This window comes from Pagrus pagrus (genome assembly GCF_965226575.1).
Source record: "Pagrus pagrus genome assembly, chromosome: 19".
Classification (NCBI taxonomy): Eukaryota; Metazoa; Chordata; class Actinopteri; order Spariformes; family Sparidae; genus Pagrus; species Pagrus pagrus.
The window spans coordinates 25495642-25520419 of NC_140203.1; the positions used below are offsets into that span (position 1 = coordinate 25495642).

Genomic DNA, 24778 nt, shown 5'->3' on the forward strand with positions numbered 1-24778 from the left:
AGTCCTCAGTGAATGTTTTGTCTTTCAACATTTAGATAAATAAATGTTTTAAATTCCTGAGGCCATAAAGTTGGCCACTGAGAATATGTACTGTATGTTTTGTTAAATAAACAGCGGCCTTGGCTTTTTCAAACGTATTGTGCTGTAGTGCCACCTTCAGTTAAACTGAGGAACTACATACACACTGGGGTTTGTTGCCTTTAATGTGAGTGAAAGTGGCAGCAGTAAACAGGCAATGGAAAAGTTTCAATCTTACATCAACTATTTAAAACAAGCTTGAAAATAGAGCCTCAATATCTTTTTCATGATACTAGTTGTCACTTGTCTGCTATTTCTTATCTTTTGATATTCGTGGACATTTTCCATGAATGGTGTTGGGAGTAATGCATAACAACACAACAAACAGGAGGAAACAAATTCATTCAACTACTTTTGGTGGTAACTAGAAAAATAATGAATTACATTATCATACTTAATAAAACAATAACAAGTACTGAAGTTTAAAGGGACTTGTTATTTATTATTTTTGTCTTACTAAAAAATAATGGCGTATGAGCTAACATCACCTGGCCTTATGGTTAAAATAATTCAGACAATGTGGGCCTGCTTTTCATCATAGTGAGTCAGGAAGAAGTGGCACTAAATGTTGTGTAATGTTAGATGCTCCGGCAGCTTATTGTGTGATGTATAATCAGAGCTGTTGAATGAAACTCCCTCATATGTCTCCTGTAGTGATGCTGTGGTAGTCCTGCTCAAAGGTTTGCTTCCCGCAAAGAAGCAAATGGAATTTCTAACTGTCTTTATAAACATGTTTCAGTACAACCATCATTTAGCTGGTAACCAATGTATTGTAGTTACACATAGCTGCATGAAAAGTCATCCAGCAGACTTCAGTTCATTAGTTAGATGTGTCTCAATTTTCTCAGGTGAAACTACAGTTAAGCAGAGAAAGCATTATGCCTCCAGTCCTACAAGTCCCCATCTACTTCTGTTGTTTTGGAGAATGCTGCAACGCTGTGAATCTCCAGAAATGTTTTGTGGACTTCAAAACTTTACTCGACCATCAACAAGGAGGTGAGAAGATAATGACTGAATTTTCATTTTTAGGTGAACTTATTGTTCAATACATCAATAATTATAATGAATATAAGTATAAATAAGTATTTTGATGTTAGTACTTTCACATTAGTAAGGAGCTTTGAATGCAGGACTTTTACTTGTACTCGTATTTTTACACTGTGGTATCACAGTTTTACTGAAGTAAAAGATCTGAGTACTTCCTCCACAATTGAAAAAATATAACAGTAAAAAAGTTAAGTATTTTCCTCCAGAGTATAGTGGATTGGAAGTACAAAGGAGATGGAAATTGATGTACTCAAGTTCAGAGCAAGTAATCTACAATTTCAAGTGGGGTAAAAGGACTCCTGGTTGAGACTTATCATATGGTTTTACTTCTCATCACTGCCTGGAGAAAAAACTTCAACCAGACTGTTAAAACATACAGTGTAAGATTTTCTTGGGGGCAACTGGTAACATCCAGCACAAGGTGGCTTAGCCTGCACACCAGACTCAACCTGTGCTTTAAAGCCCAGTCTACTAGAGATTAATGTTGCAAATAATTTATGCCTTGCAGTAAACTGTTTAATTCTGAACAATATAGTAAACTATGTTCAACAGCATATTCAATTACTGAACAACTGCAACAGCTGTTTCCTGGGGTGTAGTAATAGGTCCCTGATGGAGAACAACTACAGTGCCTGGCTCCAGAAACTGCAGCCGCCTTGATCCCGTGAGATCACTGTTGCCCATGTGTGATGATGTCAGAGCAAGTCGGGATCACGTTGGGATCACGTCGGACACCGCCATTGATCGATTCTGCGCAGGCCTGGCAGATCTCGAACAAGCCTAGATTGGGTTAGATCTGATTCTGTTTAGTTAATATGTTATCAGATCAGATACATATAGCCTATCAGTTTGTTCGCTCTGTTTTTTAATAATAGGGTAGCCTATTAAAATACTGTACAGGTGATCTGTGATTTCTGTTCATGGGTTAAACTCCATCAGTATCATATTGGTTTGTCGCTGTAGCTGAGCAAACTTGTTCCCCTCAAACTATAAAATGAATAAAAAACATTAATGAACAACCACAGAACAATGAAATAAAAGACAATAGCTTTGATTATTGATCTGTCCAGTATTTTGACCATCAGGGCTTCACATCTCCACAGATGTGATTTTAATCCTCACATGCCACTTAACAGGAGTTTGTGTTGCTCAGTACTTCAATAGGCCTAATTAAATCAGATCAGTGTTAATATACAACAGACTACCACTGTGATATATTGTGTGCAGTTTGTAATACGAATGTATGTCTATTTAGTCTCTCTGGCTACTAAACATCAACCAGACAGTTTTCTGTTAATAGAATGATGATATTTTTAAAGTTTTTCAAACTGTCAGGCCTGGGCGGAAAGGAGGATTCCGATGCAGAGCGAGAACAGTTCAAGTAGGCTTTTATTCTGAAATCACTTATTTACTCTTAAGACAGAGTGACAACCAAATAGGCTATAGAACTCTAGTAACTTGGCAAACAGGAAATCCAGAAATAAACACGAAAACAAAACACAGAGAATATTAAAGCAAAACTAAAAACACAACAGAAAATCGCTCCAAAGGGAGGAAAAGAAAAGGCTGAAAACTACTCTACTCTTACGAGGATAAAACTATGAAAATTTAACAACGAAAAACGCTCCAACGGCGGAAGATGCTTAGGCTACAAAAATATACTACGCTACACGACTGAGCCGAAAAAACTATGAAACAAAAACCACTCCAACAGAGGGAAGAAACACGGCTACAAAATTAAACTTGGCTTCAAAACTGAACTGACAAAATAAGAGGAAGCAAGGAATTGAGAATACAAACTTGGGAGCACTTGGCATAGATCAGGCGAGGACTGTGGACATAGGCTGGAGGTACACGAATGAACGAAATACTCTGGCACAGAACAAAGGGAGACGCGGACTGTAAGACACAAGAGGGTAATGGGAAACAGGTGGAAACAATCTGGGATCAGGGAGACATCAGACCGGTGACACATGAGGAAGGGCAAGAGACCTTTTTCACAGCAGCCATTTTGACATGAGAGAGTAGGACACAAACAGGTGTTACCAATGATACTAATTAAGTTTCCATTCCATTCAGGCCAAACAGAGTCAGGGTGCTGCTATTGTGCATGTTGGCTCATTAGAAAAGCTCTGCTACACTAAATGGAACAGAACCTTCAATGGGGTAGGTGGGCAGGTGGTCATAATGTTGTGCCTGATCGGTGTGTGTGTAGCACTTTGTATGCATAGACAGCATTATGTGTTTAAAAGGTACTAATTTAGCAAATTGTTTTATCTCTTTTTGAATTGAAACTGTTGAAAAAATGACACCAAAGTAAGGGGTAAAATACTGTGAATATCTGAAGGGAGCATGGAAACTATATTCAGCTATATATTCAAAACTGTATGAGTGTTTATTTGTTCTCTGAGTTATGGTCCCTGGCACTGGTGAACCATTAACTGCTGAACAAAAAAATGTTATGAGAGGCCTCTGGTGAACTGGTGAAGAAGTTTAGAGTCTCAAAAAAAATAAATAATGAAAAATAAAAGTAATGATCAACTATGTGAACTACTAAACAACAACACATAAATAAGAGATATAAAGAGTTTGCAAATACATGTATTGACAACAGTCAAACACAACAAAGACAGAAGAATACAATAAAAACATTTCAAATTCATACAGTCAAATACCGTTAACAGCAGATCACAGACATACAAAACATCAAACCATATATCATACAAGTAAACACAGAGAGGTGTGTGGGATGGACAGGTGAAGGTGTTTATGGTGTTCTGTCTGTCTACAGATTCTTGTCAGTGTGGTAGTGTCACAATGATTCACATTAGCGCAAGATACACTTTATAGGTGTGCAGTTGAGATCAAAATGAAGCTCAAGTTCGAAGATGGGTAGGTATTAAAGGGGCCACTGGCCCCCCACTTGGCACCATTGGCCCACGTTTCCAATCATTCAGTTCCAATCTTTCCCATCCACTCTACTGCAGCTGGTTTGTTTTCACCCTGCCTTTCCGTCTGTCTGTCTGTCTCAACCTGTCACAACCATGCAAGATACGCTCATGAAACTATGCAGGTGTGTAGTTGAGATTAAAATCAAGGCAGAGTTCCTTGGTAACAGCAGTTGACAAAACATTATCATACAGTCCTTTTAGAAGCAGTTCAGGTGCTTTCAGTGGTACAATGTAGTTAAGTACATTTACTCAAGTAGCATACTCAAGCACAAATTTGAGATACTTTTACAAGATAGTCTGAGTAACTTCTTTTCATGCCGATTTAAAATTAAATCTAAGTGCTGTATCGTAGGAAACTGGACTTGTTTCAGTTTCTTGAAGATGTTTCACCTCTCATCCAAGAGGCTTCTTCAGTTCTAACTAACTGGAGGAGCTGCAGGCTTTTAAACTCTGTGTGGGAGTGTCCTTACAGAGTCGTTAAGGACACATGTGAGCTCTGAGTTTCAGAGTGTTAGGGCCACTTGTAGGTCGTTGACTCAACCGGTCTTCATATAAGTTGTTAGGGCTAGGTGAGTCCAGATGTGAGTGGTGGTTAAGCTGTCTGGGGAGAGAACTCAGTACTGCATTGTAGGTGGGTGATAAGAAATGTCTTAGGCCACCTGCTCTGTTCAAAGCTGGTCAGTCCAGTTTGACATAGATGGATTCTTTTCCTCCTCTTTAATCCTCTTTCACCATCTGTCTTCTCTGGCCAAGATGTCTTCAAAGGAATGATTTGATATGAGGACAACAATGTAAACATCTTGGCCAGACAGATGGTTTGATAGAGGATGTGTGTCAAACTATGTCAAACTGGATTGACCGTCCTTGAACAGAGGAGGTGGCCTAAGACATTACTTATCACCCACCTACACTGAGTTCCCTCCCCATACAGCTTAACAACCACTCACACCTGGGCTCACCTAGCCCTAACAACCTACATAGAGGCTGGTTGGGTCAATGACCCACAAGTGGCCGTTTTGAAAATATTTGAAAAAGTGTGAAAATGTGGGAATTTTTAACGTTCAGCCATTCATTTGGGAATTTTTTCACAGAAATGAAAGTATTGATGACTAGTATGAAAGATATCAATCAGAAATAAACATGCAAACTGCAATCATCTACTAAGTGAACTCAGTATTTTGATGTTTGCATGGAGTTTCTACTTTGAAAAATGTGGAAGGAGTTCAGTGCCAAAAAAGGTGGCAGAAAAAAAATGTAGAAGAACATATGTTGTGAGTGATGACTCAGCATTCACGACCAATGATAAAAACTGATGAGAACATTTTTTAAGGGAAACTCTAGTGTTGATTATATAGGTGAGGAGAGGGGGTGGACCTCGCAGCACTGATGTTGGTCGTCAATCAAGGAGATAAACAGTCATTCAGCTTCAAAATGACTTTAAAATCCACCAGTGACGCAGTCTGTGAGAGGACTGAAGACACTCTTCATCCCTGATGTGATTATTTCTCAACTAACTGCTGTTGTAGCCGTGCTGCCAGCTTAGAGAAAAGAGAGAAACTTTATAGCTCTCTCCCACAAATGCTGAGTATCAAATTGCATGAGCATTACATCCTGAATGTTACTTTGCTTTCAAGTTTGAATAGAGACATTATGGAACATCTGTACTGTGGATGTCTGATTAAAAGGTTGCTTTCCTGACAAAAAATGTTGAGTTTTCATGTGTATTATCACAGACGACCTTTAAATCTGTAGACAAGTATAGAAAAGGTAATCATTTAGTGTATTAACACTTTGAACGAACAATAATAAGTTGAATTTTGCCGTGTTACCACATCAGTGTTGACTAATGTCTTTGTGTCAATGGCTTGCAGTGTTGGGGCCACTCCCTTTTAAGTAAGGACTGACACATGCCTAAATGGCTCTGTGTTGACTGTCTTACTATGGACCGTCCATGCAAGGTTGACCACTGAGGGGTGATGGATCTGCAGCCTGCTAAATTTTGGTATGTACTGAAGTAATGAATAATATCTTTTTCAACTGTCAAACCCCTGTATATAATCCATTTTTCCCAGAAATCCATAGTTTTGCATGGTCTTCAATTACCTATTGTAAAAACATTTCTAATATTAATGTGAAAAAAAGCCCAGGGCTATAACTTGTGCTATAACTTCATTTTTTTGTCTTTTAAAAAAAAAAATCATTATTATTGTCATTATAATTATTATTATTATTATTATTATTATGTAAGGACCTAAAAATTCACTGGAATGTTAAGTACAAACACTTGTGAACAAACAAAATAATCATACCAAAGATAATGCCATAGACTATTAGAAAAAAAATACTAACAGAATAAATAAGACAAAAGTAAATTAAAATAATACACCTTGTGAATACACTGTATTTAAACAGTGCTATTACATTTTCACAGCCTTCTTGTTTTTGACAAATATAATTAGGGTTTAATATTGAAAAGTTCCCCCCACTTAGTTCAGTCAGCCCATTTCTTCCTGAGGAAATCCCCTCTTGATTAAAACCAATTTAAGAAACGTCCATCTTGTTGCCTTCAAAACAAAGAAAAAGGTCCTTACTCAATTCAGTTCACTTTAATTTTCCCTGAGGAGCAATAACAGAGGCAGGTAGAGCAGTACACGTAACAATCACCACAATACAGGAACAGGATGCAGATTATTATATATTTTCTGTACCCCTTATTTGTTTTTTCAGCTCTGCACGTATTCCTCAGAGAGACAGGACAACAGCACAAAATAAGAACTATTTATTTGTAAATTGAAGAAGTAATTTGGTCAATGTCATTATTTTTGTGCTATTGATTTTCTTGAAATATGTGAGGAAGATCCATAGTGACCAAACGTCTTCATCTTTTTCTCCCCTCCCTGCTCACTGTTTCCCAGCCCATTCCTAGCAGATATGATCGGATGTGATACAATGAAATGCTTCTACGCTCAGTCGTTATCTGAAAGTCAGGGAGCGCTTGTATTTCACGCCGGGACGCTCAGCTTCAACAAATGAACCAAGCCGATGAAACCAAGCTGTAGATAGCGGGATGGAAATCGACTCCGCCTGCCCGGGCGTACGTTGGTTGAGCTCACAAGTGTAACCAAAAGTGGAATTTGAAAGAACGCACAGCGTCGAGCTACGCTATTGGCTATTGGTAGACAACGTACAGTTTTTCAATGAGCCGCCATATTAGGAAGCCAACCCCCTCTTTCATTCGGTTAGGGAACGACAGGATATACTTCCAGCATAGTTTTAAGTGGTGCTGGTTCTTGTTGAGCACTTTACTCCCCGTCGTTAGATCTGCGGAAGCGGTATCTGGGTTTGGTGTGTTTACTCTCTTCCATAAGGGTTATTTAGCTACTCTCCCACAATGGCGACCGCGACTGCAACTCCGACCGGCCAAAGAAGCACGTGCAGCGGCGGCGACACACCGTTGAGCCCGACCAGGATATCCAGGCTGCAGGAGAAACAACAGCTCAGGGACCTCAACGACCGCCTGGCCGTTTACATCGATAAAGTCCGCAGTTTAGAGTCTGAAAACGACGTACTACACCTGCAAATTAACGAGAAAGAAGAAGTGAGGAGCCGGGAGGTAACCGGACTGAAAGCCCTGTATGAGACTGAGCTAGCCGATACCAGAAGGTCTTTGGATGATTCCTCAAAGGAGCGGGCCTGGCTGCAGATTGAGCTGGGAAAGATCAAATCCGACCATGATCAGCTCCAACAGAAGTAAGCTTTTAAGAGTTAAATCGTGTAACGCAGTCTAATACGGCCACGAACTCTGGACTATTAGCTGTAGACTTGGTGCTGACTTTGATTTTCGAGCCATTTTTGCAACATTACGTACGCCGGTCCGTTTAGGGTTACGTTTTCTTGTCTGGTGAAAGCGTCACTTAAACCGGGCCATTAAAAAACTTTCTTTTGGATTTCACTGTCTTAGTTTGTTTAACACTGCATCAAATTACAATCTACACACACTTTAAAAAAGGGAACAATAATTAACTAAATTTTGAATTGATTGACAGTGGCCGTTACCGCCCACCATTGTCTGTGCTGCTGAAAGAGTGTCAGTGAAATCGGCCTTTAAAATGTAAACTCAAAAAAATGTCTATTGCTGAATAAATAATCTAATCGGTTGAAAAGAAACGCTAATTATTGTGAGTGATTTAACTGTGGCTTTATTATACTGGCAGAAAACGCAGGAGTAACGTTAAGCGGTCAGTGAAGGTGACATGATGCGTTCATGGTCTAACTGATTTTGGTAGTTCGTTGGGAAAATGGCAGAAATAGTTATTGGAGTATTGTGTTTCTTGCTATGATTTAAATTGTACACAGAATTACATCTAGAAGAGACAATACATGTTAGTGACATCATTATGATATCCAAATAGTATTTATTGAAATGTGGGTTTGTAGTCTTTTTGTTTACATAACACCCACACACATGAAATATTACTGTATGTGTTATTCTCATATATCTGAGGGAAGTAGGTGGCAGCAACTGTTACTCACAGCTGTTGATGTTAAGTGCATGAATTGACCATGTGGAGTATTTATTCTCAGAAGTTTGGGGATTCAATGCCTTTTCAGAAATATGATGCTTATTAAGCGATCAAGTGTGCAATTACTTGTTTAAAATGTTTTAGACGAACGTTACTGTGTTTTACCATGATAAACACAAAGCAGTGGGGTGTTGCGACAGCTCAAATTGGCACCGACAGCTGCTGTGTTTTCTTTTTCTTTCTTCCAGTTTTTTGTTTTGTTTTGTTAACTGGGTGTGAAACCAAACTAGCTGAAAACAACTTTGATTTCCCCAACATCTAAAATCCCACGGACTGGTCATAACAGTGTTGTAGCGCTCCACAGTCATTGCTAAATGAATGTAGCATGAGCACTCTATACAGAGTAAACTACATCCCAGATGCACATGTACTGCACACAAGTGCTAATCAGTCTGAGCAGTGAGGTGTGGAGCTGTTGTACGTTGTTGAACAGAGCAAGTACTGTGTCAAGCTCTCTGACAGTAAAACAGGTGGTAGTGACAGCTGGCAAGTTTACAGGACCTATTAGTCTAGTTTATTTAAAATTTCAAAGCTTGAGTATAGGATTTAGGGCAGAAATGAAAAGTAATATTAGCAAATATGGAATATGATAATATTTTAATTATACAATAACCTGAAACTAAGAATCATTGTGTTTTCATTATGTTAGAATGAGCTTTTAATATGTTCAGGGGAAGCGGGTCCTCTTCCACGAAGTCCACCATTTTGCTCCACCATGTGGATATAGTTTCTACAAAGCAAAGTACAAAAAACAATAAAGCGCATAGCAGTGATGTAATCAAAAACGAGTACTGCAAAAACAATTAGACCACAACTTAATTCAGTGTGGGAGTTTCATACCATGCCCGTTTGTGTGAACTCTAACAACTGCTAATCCAGAAGGTGGCAGTAATGCTCCTAAAAGTAGTTTTCCAACTGTCATTAAACAGCAGAGGAGAAGCTAGTTCTTTTGGTCTTTTACTGGCATGCTGGTCCTACAAGTGATTGTTTGTCCACATCAACAGGATAAAAATAATAATAAACAACCAGGATGTGAGGCAAATTATTACAGTTGGTTTTATAACTGGTGCACAAGACGTTTAGCCATACTGCCAATATAACCACAACTGACCTGTCCTACTCTGTGTCTGATCTGCGGGCCATGCCTTTGCCATAGAAATATTTGCAATGTTATACATTGTTTACGTTGATTGTCTGCATCGGCATGAAAAAAGTGTTTTTAACTGGTGCACAAAGCCAAATTGAGTGACTACATGTGAAACATAACTTTACAGTCCATTGTGTTTTTGGTCATTCATGCTAAACTGATTGGCCACCACAGTATGATGTGAGGTTGCGTTTCTCCAAAGTTAATTCTGTTTCAACTTTCTGCTGCTTTTCACTCATGCAGTGAAACACACAGGCAGCAGAGGAGAGGAGAAAGGCGTTACAAAGTGCGACTGCAAATGACAGCAAAACGCTATAAGGACTCACACGCTGACCTGAAATGAAAGTTCACGTGAATTGTGTATACAACGTTAAAAGCTTCTTTCTTGCAGTATGGGCTGGCGCTCCCGGTGGAGGTGACTGGGTGGCATATGTGTAACTTTGACCGGTACAGTCACAGGTCATAGGCAATCATGCTGACAATTATGGTCTGTAGTGTGACCAAATCATTTGCTGGTTCAACCAACCAAGGAAGCTGGGAACACCGGTTCCACCAGTGGTGCCAGAAGTTAGTTCATAGCCCAGGGTGTTATTGAGAATGAGCCTCTCTGGCCAGTGGTTGTGCCTCCCAGCTAATGTTTCTCAGTAAAATGTGAGAAAGCAGACATACCACAGTACATTCCATGCATAGTTTGTCCACTTTAGCGGCAGTCCCAACCGCTCATCGTAACCCTGAGGCCCACCATGAGAAACTCATTGGCCTCTGTCCCAACAGAGCTCCTCCAACAACTACTTTACTCACAAACCCATTGAAACAGTAACACTGTGTTGACTTAACAACAGGCTCAGAGCTGGGAAACAGATGTGCAACGTGTTGAGAGAGTGAAATATGTGGCTCTTATCTATATTTGTCAATATTCTTCAAAGTAGTAATTTAAAGACAATTATTTGGAATAATCAAAATGGGAAAAACTAATGTGAGCAACTGTGGCCACAGGTAGTAGGGACAAGGGAAGCTATAGGCAAAGCAGCAGCTGGTGGTAGTATGTGTCAGTAGTTTAAACGGGCAATGCTCTACTTCCATCTTCAGGGGGAAGAAGTGTGCATCGTGCTGTTCCTGTGCTGCTCCGCTGTCAGGAACATAAACGCTGTCACTAGACTGTCTATTATTTCCTCTACTCGTTTATGCTTGATAACATTTAGAGAGTATGCAGTTGAGGCTTAAGAGTGTGTGTGTGTGTGTGTGTGTGTGTGTGTGTGTGTGTGTGTGTGTGTGTGTGTGTGTGTGTGTGTGTGTGTGTGTGTGTGTGTGTGTGTGTGTGTGTGTGTGTGTGTGTGTGTGTGTGGCCACATATTGGATATTTTGTTGTGAACTTGAATGACATCTGCTGTGAAGAGTGCACACTGCAGTTACAAAAACAAGCCACTATATGGCAGCTACCCTCTATGACTTCTCTTCTTTTGTTTACAGTTAGTTTCCAATTGGCTGGTGACACAAGTTATTGTCATTTATATTGTTAATCAATTATTTCAGTTTGACAGTAAGACCTTAGTGTGGTACATTGCAAAAGAATAATGGAGATTATATCCCTAGTGACACCATGAATACCATCTTTTTGAAATAAGAATTTAAAAATGAAATGAGTTATCATTGATGAGACTAGCCTAAAAATGGCATAGCCATCTGTGTTGAGAGAGGAAAAAACAAAAGGATTGAGAATAGAACCAAATAATGAACTTTTTTAAAATTGTAAATCAAATGGAATCGAGGATTTGAATTGAAAATTGATCGTTACCACACTGCGTACATTTGCTTGTTAACCTTGTTAACCTTTGCATTTTTATTTCTATAAAGGTCATTATAACTGCTGATGATGATGATGATGATGATGATGATAATAATAATTGTTTAATACAACGTCTCGTGAAACTGTAATATTTTCTGAGATGGTTCACACTGTTAAAATCTCATGTCATTACAACCCTAGTCATGACAAATGTGGTCAAACTGTCAACATACAAATGTTCATTATGCTTTTTTAAACGCACAGAAGCATAGCCACCCTGTTCTCTGCTATTAATGATACTGCACTATAGTGTAGTCATTGAACACCCACTCCTGTGTCACTCTGCCTGCTTCATCAGGTTTGGAAATGGGTCCAACATGTGTCAGACCTGTATGAGGATATTCAGAAGCAACACGCATCCTTGTCTGTAGTCTTCAGGTATTCACGCTGACCTGCAGTCGCCGACATCACACGCTATCATCCACATGCACTCACCATGCCTTGTCCTCTACCTTTCAGCTACAACAAGAAGGATTCTGAAGCAGCCGGAGCCCAGGCAAGGCTGAAGGACTTGGAGGCTCAGTTGAACTCGAAGGATGCCATGCTGGCTACAGCGCTGTCTGAGAAGAGAAGCCTGGAGGCCACACTGGCCGACCTGCAAGAACAACTGCAAGAGGTAGGACACTGCAGCAACATGAAATTGAGGCTTGAAATATTTTCTTTTCTAAGAACCTGTTCCATTGAACATTAGTTGAGTGATGCAAAGAGATCAATGGTGCCTCAAAACAAATGTACAGTATATAAGTGAATATTATCTGATTTTATTTTGAATCTATTCCTATTTTTTTGTCTGGACCAAAACTGATAACACTTTCCTGTTCATTTAGACACATTTTTTAAAGCCCTGCCTGTTGTGTTTGTGTGTTGTCAGCTGGATACAGGTCTTGCTCAGGCCAAAAAGCACCTTGCTGATGAGATGCTCCTTCGTGTAGACTTGGAAAACCGCTGCCAGAGTCTGACTGAGGATATGGAATTCCGTAAGAACATGCACCAGGAGGTGAGAATTTGACGTCCTATTAAGTCTGAGTAGCTGAGACTCTGGCACGGATATACATATACATGGCTCAATGGTAATGATGCACAATGGTTGTATGTCTACACGGACTGTCTGGCAGATTTCTCTCTAAACTGAATTGTGGCAGGTAATCCCTGCTGCTGCAGGATGGTGTACACTGCTTTGATCATTCTTCACTGTCTTAGTCACAGAAATTCAATAAAAATATGCATGTGTTCACAAAGTATATACAGTTGTGTGCTTCCAGGTTCTCCAGCCATCACAACAGATAATAATGTTAACCAAGAGATGCACAAAAGAATGTACAAGCTGAAAAAAGGGGAATCAAAAGCAGTTCAAGATACTTAAAAAAATGAAATGTGTGCTGACCTACAGGAGGTGAAGGAGGCTCTACAGCGGTACGAGTCCCAACTGGTGGAGGTGGACTCTGGACGGAAGCAGGAGTATGAGTATAAACTGACAGAGGCCCTGGCTGATATGAGGGCTCAGAATGAGGAGCAGATCAAGATGTACAAAGACAACATGGAGAGCACCTACGTGACGAAAGTATGAACTCACACTTTGTCTGCATGCACACTGTCTCGGTACATATTCAGTCTGTTCCCTTTGTAATCCATTCCATGTGAAAGCGTTGACTGAAAGAAAAATCTTCTGGCTGCACTTGCTGTGATAGGAGTTTAGTTGTGGAAAGACTGCCTCTGCATATATATATTGTCAAAATTACAGACGCTTAATCAATTGTTTAAAGCTGGCTGCAGCGATTTGCTCCCTTTCAGCCAATATTGGATTAAGGAGGTCCAACACAGATGTTAGGTGATGACATTGGAATCATAGCCAGTGTTTCCCCTATATGCATCTAGAAATATTTATTTTTTTATATTTCTTAGAGGAGAGGAGTGGAGCAGAGTACGAGCAGGATGATAGGGGAAGACGGGAAAGGAGGAGTAGAGAGGTTTATTTCTATTTTGTATATAGGTCTATATGATTTTGCACTATGGACGCTTCATATCTAGGTTAATTGACAGGCCTGCGATTGGAGCATATCCACAGAGGACGCCTTTATTTATTATTTTGCACTTTCACACACTTGGCAGTAAGGCTTATAAACGAAGAGGACTCTGCATTTATAACTTTAAGAGAAATATAATTTGCCTCCCGATTATATCAATGTTAACACAACTAACAGCGGTGGCAGCATTAATATTGGTGTCGAACTCGGGCATTCATGATGGTGCCCTACAAAGTTGATATTGAACTGGCTCATCACATGCCTTAAGTAGTTTACAGCGCACGTTGCAAATGTACAAACGTTTTTTTTTTACATGTGACACCTCCACTGCTACGATTCCTCCTAGGGGAAACACTGGAAGGGGCTCAAACAAATTCTTCCACACCAAACTGGGTAACCCATTTCTTTATGGAGCTGACTTTGTGTATGAGGGCACAGGCATGTTGACACAGGAAAGGGCTAGTAGAAGGTATGATAGGAACTCGTGTAAATGACAGACGAGATAGGAAGCAGTAGACTTTTTAAAATATTTTGGAGATTTTATTTTTGGTTATATTATCACTAAATGACTGCATGTGTGACCTTTAAAGTTTCATGCACTGCTTTTAAAAAGGTAGTTTTCTGTTCTGCTGTCTTGACTTACAATACAGTTTTTTTCACAGTATTTTCTCCTTTACTCATTGTATTGATAGTTTGAGGACTTTTGCAAACACACCACCTTTTGGCGCACACATTTGCAATCCACATGCTTGTATGTAATCCATCAGAACATGAAAAAGAACAAATATAAAATAAGATAAAGATGATTATTTGGCAGAAAATGCAAATTAGGAAAACATAGTAGGTCAAACTACTTGTAGTACTGACAACATAATACATTTTAAGTTAAATGTGAAAAAACAGTTCAATCCTTTCTTTAGTATATTGACAAAACAGGTTAAATCATCTGCATATGTAGTATGCAAGAAATCTATGATCTGTTGTTGTTTTTAATAATCAAGTGAAACTACGTGATGCATGCAAGAAAGCAAACACACCAGCTCTTTACTAACTTCCTGTGTGTCAGGAAGCGACTGACGCTGCTCAGTTCCTCTTTTAGAGTGTGATGAGAAAGACACAGTGTTGATGTTGCTGACTCTAGAACCATCTCTTTGTTTGTCTCTAGCTGGAGGACCTGCGTCGGTTGTCTGAGATGAATGGAGCATCAGCCAACATGGCCCGAGAGGAGCTTAAGGAGTCCACCCTGAGGATCGAGAGCCTTACTGCCCAACTGTCAGGACTGCAGAAGGAGGTTGACATTTTATTTTACTCAATAAGCTGTTGTTTTATGACAGAATTAGAATAGGTTTCCTGAGCATACATGTTTGATGAAAACATGTGAAGGTCAAAGCCAAACATATTTATCTCAATGCTGAACGGGTGTGAATGCATGATGAACAATATATGCATGAACTCACGATATGATACGCCTAACGATTATTTTTTTATCAATTATTTTTTATTTATTTATTTTATTATCGTTGTGGACAAAATATCACTAGAAGGACCAGCATGCCAGTCGCGCAACAACAAAGCTTCGTCTTTCGCCGGACTGATTGGCGGGGGTTCCCAACACATCACACGCACAGACCATGGAGTGACTCCCACACCGCCGCACCAACCTGTGGTGTTTCACCGCACCACATCCTGGGGAGGCTGGATTCACCCGATGTGAATCCAGCTGCCCCAGGATGATTCCACTTCAAGTGCTCGAGCATGGCAGTAGTTCTGCTTACATCCTCCGCATGTTACGTAAATCGAGGCATTTATCGATTATGTTGATGTGTCGCACCAGCCCTAATTATGTTCTTTCCATAATGAAGATATATCACAGCAAAGGAGATTTGTGTGCAAAAGGATGTATCACAAGAATTAATCTACAATATATCACAATATCTGTAACTGAAGTAGAGAAAAAATATTGGGAAAAGCAGGAAATGGTCATAATGCACAATATTTATGAATAACTATAACCTCAGTCTGTATAATTATCACAACAACTATAGCTTCAGGTTGTGTCTCTGTCAGAGTCATTTGCTGAGAAGAGACAACAGAGTGGCAGCGACATGCTAATCTAAAGATCTTCTCTTTGGCAGTAATCAAAACACACGAAATGCTGGTAACTTACCATGCTATATTCAGGGTTAAACAAGATATTCAGAGCTGATGAGTAACAATGGTGAGGTTAACAGAATAAACAGCAGGGCTACACCTATGTACAGTATCTCACAGAAGTGAGTACACCCCTCACATTTTGTAAATATTTTCTTATATCTTTTCATGGGACAACACTGAAGAAATGACACTTTGCTACAATGTAAAGTAGTCAGTATACAGCTTGTATAACAGTGTAAATTTACTGTCCCCTCAAAATAACACCCCTAAGTGAAAATTTCCAAATTGGGCCCAATTAGCCATTGACTCGTTAGTGTTACATGCTGCAGAGGTTGAAGGGGTGGGGGGTCAGCCTGTCAGTGCTCAGACCATACGCCGCACACTGCATAGAATTGGTCTGCATGGTTGTCATCCCAGAAGGAAGCCTCTTCTAAAGATGATGCACAAGAAAGCCCGCAAACAGTTTGCTGAAGACAAGCAGACTAAGGACATGGATTACTGGAACCTTGTCCTGTGGTCTGATGAGACCAAGATAAACGTATTTGGTTCAGATGGTGTCAAGCGTGTGTGGCGGCAACCAGGTGAGGAGTACAAAGACAAGTGTGTCTTGCCTACAGTCAAGCATGGTGGTGGGAGTGTCATGGTCTTGGGCTGCATGAGTGCTGCCGGCACTGGCGCTACAGTTCATTGAGGGAACTATGAATGCCAACATGTACTGTGACATACTGAAGCAGAGCATGATCCCCTCCCTTCGGAAACTGGGCCGCAGGGCAGGGTTTCAACATGATAAAGACCCCAAACACACCTCCAAGATGACCACTGCCTTCAGGGTTTCCCCCAGAAAACTTGTTAAGCCCGGTGGTAGGGTGGCCCACCAGCGGCCCCGCGGTGCCCAAGCACGTTTTTTGTGTCAGGGGCCTGACCCTGACCATTGACTGATGGCAGGGCCCTATAGGTAACAGATTCATTAATGGAGTAGTAGAACTTAGAAGGAGTGATTCCATAAGGCTTTAAGATCAATGTTAAAAGTTGACTGGAAATTTGAAAATATTGTCATTATCATGTTATTATAAGACATTTATGTAACACCAGGTCTTACAGATTGCACCCTTGAAATGCTGTTCAACCAACTACAAAAATAAATAAATAATAAAGATATAATTTAGATGAATAATATCAACTGTCTGCACTAAAAACTAAAAAACAACTGCCTGGTGTCTCCAGAGATTTTTACAATCTGGAGTCACGTAAACATGACCATGCGTCTGTTTCCGGTCAGTCGTCATGGAAACGTGACAATCACGGATCTACCAAAGATACTGTTACTGATAATCTACTGTTTGGACCAGAGAAGACAAACGTGTGTAAACGCGAACCGTACGAGCTGAAAAGAGAAACGCTGGGTCATTTTCACATCTGGTGAAAGCAGCTTGGCTCACAGAAGTCCGGAGCTCTGACGCTGCAGGGGACGACGTGCTAACAGCTAGCAGCTACTAGCCGCTGCAGCAGCTGGCTGTGCCTCTAGAGCCGCGGCTCGGCTCACGTTAACGGCTACGAGGTCGGCGTCGACTTGGTGCGTTCCTCTCGGTCAGCTGGTGAAGCAGCGGTCTGATGAGCATGATGTCCGTGACATGTCCGTTATGCGCGACGAAGTTGTGACGTTGTCAGGTGATGAAAAAGACACCTGATCACGTGTTGATGGAGCGCAAGACTGATTTAAAAAAATAAAATAAACGATGCTTAGCCTGGCGGGGGGGCAAGTAAGACCTGGCGGCCCGCCAGGCTTATAATACACTGGGGGAAACCCTGGCCTTGTTAAAAAAGCTGAGGGTAAAGGTGATGGACTGGCCAAGCATGTCTCCAGACCTAAACCCTATTGAGCATCTGTGGGGCATCCTCAAACGGAAGGTGGAGGAGCGCAAGGTCTCTAACATCCACCAGCTCCATGATATCATCATGGAGGAGTGGAAGAGGATGCCAGTTGCAACCTGTGAAGCTCTGGTGAACTCCATGCCCAAGAGGGTTAAGGCAGTGCTGGAAAATAATGGTGGCCACACAAAATATTGACACTTTGGGCCCAGTTTGGACATTTTCACTTAGGGGTGTACTCACTTTTGTTGCCAGCAGTTCAGACAATAATGGCTGTGTGTTGAATTATTTTAAGGGGACAGTAAATTTACACTGTTGTACAAGCTGTACACTGACTTCTTTACATTGTAGCAAAGTGTCATTTCTTCAGTGTTGTCCCATGAAAAGATATAAGAAAATATTTACAAAAATGTGAGGGGTGTACTCACTTCTGTGAGATACTGTAGATGACTATGTTGGAAAGAAGTTGTAACAAATGTCACATCATCATGATTTTTCTAGTCTTTTGATTATTAAAGAAAACTGGGATGTGAAAATGATCATTCCAACTACTCATAAATCATATCATAAATTTATATGTCAAAATAATCAGGTTTCTTTCAACATATACAACCCTTCTGCGTTTACTTATGTTCATGTCTAAATTGCCTTTGTTGAAATTTGAATATATGTTAAATGTGTCTGATACCCACCTTGTGTGTATTCTGGATCCATTATTTATTTGTATTATTTCACAGGATCATTTTCACATCTCCAGAGCCAATATCTATGTTTATTGATTCAGTGACTGGCCGACATGTTTCACATAAATTAAATTTAAAGAAAAACTTGAGCAAACAAATACAACACCCCCAGTGTCTTCTTCAGATATGCTTCACACTGGTTTTATTTTTCGATCTAGCCATGATTTCATTAAAGCTGTTGGCAAAGCTTTTCAAGTTAAACATGGTAAATTGTTGGCTTGCTGTTTGACACGTGTGCCATTTCCACCTTAGACTCTGATCTCCTTGTTTATATCCAGACTCGTGGTTGGCGTGATCGTATAATGGAGCTGGAGGCAGCAGTGTCCAAAGAGAAAGACATGTGCCGCAAACTGCTGACAGATAAAGACCGCCAGTTGGGTGAGATCCAGGCAAAGATGCAGCAACAGCTGAATGAGTACGAACAGTTGCTGGATGTTAAACTGGCTCTGGACATGGAGATCAACGCCTACCGCAAACTCCTGGAGGGAGAAGAAGAAAGGTGACAATACAGAAGTTTGCAATGATGTTAATGAGTTAAATTTATACTACTGCTTAGCTTTTAGGGATCTGGATATCTAACTGTGTTGTTCCCCTCCCCCAGACTGAAGCTGTCTCCCAGTCCTTCATCTCGTGTCACGGTGTCTCGAGCCTCGTCTAGCAGCCGCAGTGTGCAGACCACTCACGGAAAGAGAAAGCGTGTTGATGTGGAGGAACAGGAAGCCAGCAGCTCAGTGTCCATCGATCACTCTGCTTCGGCCACAGGACCCATCAGCATTGACGAGATCGACACTGACGGCAAGTTCATCTGTCTCCACAACAGTGGAGATGAGGTGAGCTCCTTGTTTGTTAGATTTTAAATTGTTTCAGTTACTTATAGTTTATGTGGAGCTGCAGATGAAAATGTTGTATTTGGAGATCCGGTATATAACCTTTTTGATTGTGTCTGTCTCAGGACCAGGCCATGGTGGGTTATGAGATGATTAAGACGACTGGAAATTCTACAGCCACCTACAAGTTCACACCCAAATATGTCCTGAAGGTTGGCCAGAAAGTCACGGTAGGGCATGAGCTTGACTTAATTTTGATTTCAGTCATTTTCTACTGAACCTGTAACATTTTAGCATATTTGGGAACCTCTTTTCAATACAACAGAAATCCAAATCAAAGAAATCGCAAACCAACCCCCTACAGTGGAACAGTAAACTCAGAGACTGAAACAGGTGTACATAATGGAACAATGGAAATACAATTTTTGTGTGGAGATGGAGATCTTTATCCGACTGAGCCTCTTATTACTCAAAACCTATTCACAAATGTCAATAATGTATATTCTAAATATTAATTAATAGCGTGATGTTGACAGAACTGAACTGCGAGGGTTGTGCGGCACCCAGATAATTTACAGCGTGCACATGCTAGAGTTGTCTTGAAGTTCATCTTCAGAAAAAGCAGCAGTTGCAAGCATTTCTTTTATTTGATGACTGGATGATTACCTTTACAAACATGCTGCATACTTAATGTTCGTCTTGCAAACACTTTTTGCAATGTCACAAAGAGACTAATGTTATTGGAGTGGAGCAGAGATCCACAGAAACAAGCAGGACAAGCTGACCAACACACACCGCAGCATTGAACAACGTAGTTAAACTCTGTGGTGAACAAAATAACTCTGCTCAGTCTGTTTTACCTCAAAAACTCTGCTTCTGCTCAGCGTCTTGTACAATGATGGACCCCCTGGATCTAACAGTGCAGCAGAGAGGCTGCTCTCACTGCTGGACTTAAAACTTTTATAACACAGCAGAGCACACCCCCTTATTTTGTTACCCACACATGCTTTCAAATTGATTAATTCAATAATTATTGCTGTTAACTTTTTAAAATAAACATTTTCCAGCTGTGTTTCATATTGTATCTGCGATGGTCAAGCGGTTTAATTGGATGTAACTTCAAATGTCCTCAGTGCACATGCTCAGCCATTCAGGGCGGCTGTGGCTCTGGGGCAGAGCCAGCGTCTGTTATCAGAAGGTAGTAGGGCTGTCACTTTTTCAAAAAATCAAGTTCGAACGAATTTGAAATGACACGCAATATATTCGAATTTCGAATAAAAAGTGACAGCCCTAGAAGGTAGCTGGTTCGATTTCCCCTGGTCTGCATGTTAAAGTGTCCTTGGGCAAGATACTGAACCCAAAACTGCTCCTGATGTGCTGGTCGGCACCTTGCATGTACCCATCAGTGTATGAATGTATGTATGAATTACTGTAAGTCGCTTTGGACAAAAGTGTCTGCTAAATGCCGTAAATATAATATTGTATTTTAACAGATTAAGAACCACAGCGAATGGTTCAGCACACAGTATACTGGAGGCTGATAATCCATTATCAATATTGAATTGAGAATTGTTTTGAATCAACACCTAAGAATTAAAATCGAACTGGGAGATTGCCATTCACATCCCTATTCTGTCTGCATAGAAAATTACCAGCACTCAGACTGAATCATGTAAGGACAGACGATTATAAAACGTAATACTAAAAACATAATATCTAAAATTCTCCGTTTTGGTTTAGGGTTTTGGGGGGGGGGGGGGGGGTTCAAAGGTGGCAGAAACGACACCCTGCAATTTAATTTCAGCTGGACATTAAATCACTTCTATAAGAAAGGGGTTCACTTAGTTTACTGTGTACAGATTTGGGCGTCCGACGCCGGTGTGAGCTCCAAACCTCCAGCTGACCTGTTGTGGAAGAACCAGTCCTCCTGGGCTCCAGGGGAGGATGTGCATGTGGTGCTGATCAACCCTCAGGGAGAGGTGAGACTACACACGCACGCACGCACGCACGCACGCACGCACGCACGCACACGCACACACACACACACACACACACACACACACACACACACGTCATCCCTGACTGTCACTGAGCCATCCATACCCACATATGTTATGTTGCCAAATCTCAGCTTTGTTTTTCTGCCCGACAACCTGTGTTTCAGCCAGTTGTGTGTCAGGGAGAAAATAATCTGTTTATTATTATTATTATTATTATTATTTTCTTGATGGACTGTGTGTGTGTGCGCAGGAGGTGGCAAAGAGGACCACTACATACAAGACGGGAGTAGAAGAGCAGGGTGAGGAAGATGATGACAGTGGAGTGGAGGCCACCGAGGAAGATCTGTTCCACCAACAGGTGAGACTACCAGCCACACTATCAGCTCAGTACAGACAAATCTAACTCGGACTATTAAATGTTTACAAATACATACTGCTACTGCTCAAAAGTCTGGGGTTTTCCATGAAAACTCACAATGACATGCTAAATGAATAGAAAATATAGTTAAGACATAAACAAGGTTAGAAATAATGATTTTTACTTCAAATAATTTTGTCCTTCCAAGTTTGCTTTCATCAAAGAACCATCCATTTGCAGCAGTTAACAGTCCTTCAGACCTTTGTCATTCTAGCTGTCAGTTTGTTGCGGTCATCTGAAGAAACGTCACTGCATGCTTCCTGAAGCACCTCCTACAGAATGGATTGACTTGATAGGCACTTCTCACGTACTATACGCTCAAGCTGCTCCCACAACAGTTCAATAATGTTGAGATCTGGTGACTGCGCTGGCCTGACAGAATACCAGCTGACTGCTTGTTCCCTGAATAATTCGTGCATAGTTTGGAGCTGTGCCTTGGGTCATTATCCTGTTGTATTCAGTCAAGTGCAGGCCACGGCATGGTGTTGCAACATATTCAAGACCACTTTAACCCTTTAAATCTCTCCCTTTTACCAGCACCAAAGCACCCCAGACCATGACATTTCCTCCATGCTTGACAGATTGTGTCAAGCACTCCCCAGCATCAATCACTTGTTCTGTGTCTTACAATTTTTTTTTTTTTGATGTGATCCAAACACCTCAAACTTGTCAGACAAGTTATGTCTGTCCATAACACTTTTTTCCAGTCTTCCTCATTCTTTTGCCCATCTTAATCTTTTCCTTTCATTGGTCAGTCTAAGATATGGCTCTTTCTTTGCTCCTCTACCTAGAAGACCAATATTCTAGAGTCACCACCTCACTGTTGACTTTGAGACTGGTGTTTTGTGGGTACTATTTAATGAAGCTGCCTGTTAAGGACCTGTAAGGCGTCTGTTTCTCAGACGAGACACTCTGATGTTCGTGTCCTCTTGCTTAGTGCACCAAGGCCTTTCCACTAATTTCTATTCTGGTTAGAATCAGTGTGCACTGTTTTGGTAGTTGACACTGTTGTATGAGATATTTAGTTTACAGTTGTGACATCAGGCCGTGTTACTAAAAGAAGTTGAGTCTGTTTTAACTTCTTTCGCTGCAGCTGGCTGTGGTTTTTTTTTTTTTTTTTTTTTTTTTTTCTCGCCTACAGCCAGCACCGCCGCAGCGAAAACAGATTACCTCATTAAAATGAATGGTAGGACCTGCATTTTCACTTCACAGCTGGATTTAGTCTGAGACCAGAATGCAAACAAGGTTTGAGGTTGAAAGGAATACCGACATGTTGGGAATTAAACTGAATGTTGATTCAGATGTTCAGACTATGTTTTACTGCATAGGCCAGGCTATGGATATCTTTTAAAGCCTCAAACAGTGTTTTGAATGGTATCATTACTGTTTGTGTGCAGGGAGACCCTCGCACTGGCAAGAGAGGCTGCTCCATCATGTGAATCCAGTGTCAAGGGAGCCGCCACCATCACCACCACCATCACCTCCTCCTCTGAGCCCAGCCAGTCAGCTGCCAACTATAACTGTAGAACTATTTTTCTATCTTTTGTAGTGTATTTTAATAAAATGTATGAATTTATTTTATCTTTTTATTTCTCAGAAGGGTGCATAACTGCTTTTTGTAGATGTATATTCATCCTCAAAACCAAAATAACGTGGTCGTTAAACAAAATTTTGTATCTTACAATAACAACCAGAACCTTTTCTTGCAAAATGTAGCTCAACCCAAGCACAGGCTTTGTCTTTACAAAACAGTGTGTTCTGCTGTGTCATTTTTAAAATAGAATTCAATTGTGTTATTTTATTTTATATTTTGTTTTATTATTATTATTATTATTATTATTATTATTATGGTTTCTGGTGAATTTTAGTCTTTAAGTTACAAGAAAAGCCACAGAATGTTACTGATTAGCGGAAGTCATTGCGTTTTCTTTTCCAATATGCTAAAAACCTACTGTATTATATTTAAAAAAGAAAATTTGCAAAGTATTGACAGGTCAAATACACTAAAAGTGCCACAATAACAGGAGGTCATGTAATAGATAGCCTCCTTCCACCAGTCTGGACGATGTCTCAGTTCAGTGGCATTCTTCTATTATCTTTAAAAAAAATTAACCATGATTGCATGATTGTATTCATAAGGGGTGGAATTGTTGAGTTACCTTAAAGCCCCCCATGTGTAGGATTTGAAACTGTGGCTTTGGTGACCCCTTGTGGTAGAATGAAGAGAGATCTAAGCTGAGGACAGTAGCCTGCATCAGTTTTCACAAGGACATGTCATTTTTTCGACAAACTTGTGACATCGAAATGTTATTTCTCCACACCGGAGCTGTAATCTGATGTCATGCAGAAAACAAGTTTTACTTTGCATACTTTGAGGAAGTATTGCACCACTTATTATGAAGTGTTGATTGTATTCTTAACTTTTGATAGTGATACTTTGTGTGTTGGTGTGTTACTATGCATGCAATGCTGTAATCTTCATAGTTGAATGATTAAATGTTGTTTTCTTGTACTTATATTTCACTTTATTTCTTTCCACTGGTATTATGTCATACATTGATACTTTAATAACTATCTAAATAAAGCATAGCAATCAAGAAACCAGCAATATAAATAATGATTTTGTATGACAAAAATACTAAATAAGCCTGTATTGACAGCTGTTGTCATTTGTAACTCTTAAGTAACATATCCATGCAAAGTGTAAGTCCTAACCTTAATTATTTTGTTGATTTTAAGGTTAACCTTAACCTTAAATATCCCCTTTTCTATCCAGGACAGACAATTCCATAAAGAGTGGGTCCCGTCTGCTTGGGGAGCAGGTAGAGAGCAGGATCCTCCTGTTCTGGTGCCTACACCAGCAATAGTCTAGATGGAAACGGGTCAACGTGCACATAGTGGATTTTTTTTCCCCACCAGTTTTTTCTTAATCTTTGAAGTGTCTATTTTAAGATTCTGACAGGTACCAGGATGAAAAAATGTCCCATGGGGTTTATTTTTAACCCTTTACTACACCTACCATCAAATCCGAACCTGAAAAAACCTGAAAATAAATTGGCATAGCTCTTGAAGTTAACAAACCACAGAGACA

At 40.3% G+C, this 24778-nt stretch overlaps 1 protein-coding gene across 2 annotated transcripts; it reads left to right on the forward strand.

The window, feature by feature from the left end:
- Window positions 1-3227: 3227 nt before the first annotated feature.
- Window positions 3228-24199, forward strand: lmnb1 (lamin B1). Of its 2 annotated transcripts, XM_084383399.1 has the most exons (12): window positions 3228-3291; window positions 5948-6078; window positions 12112-12268; window positions 12524-12649; window positions 13043-13213; window positions 14842-14967; window positions 18721-18941; window positions 19044-19272; window positions 19395-19499; window positions 21129-21248; window positions 21520-21627; window positions 23085-24199. In XM_084383399.1, exons 2-12 carry the CDS (start codon window positions 6053-6055, stop codon window positions 23124-23126), a joined length of 1431 nt encoding a protein of 476 aa, XP_084239525.1. In that variant the 5' UTR covers window positions 3228-3291; window positions 5948-6052; the 3' UTR covers window positions 23127-24199. The 2 variants fall into 2 exon arrangements, with proteins under 2 accessions (XP_084239525.1, XP_084239524.1); XM_084383398.1 differs by lacking the exons at window positions 3228-3291; window positions 5948-6078 and adding an exon at window positions 7268-7826.
- Window positions 24200-24778: the final 579 nt, after the last annotated feature.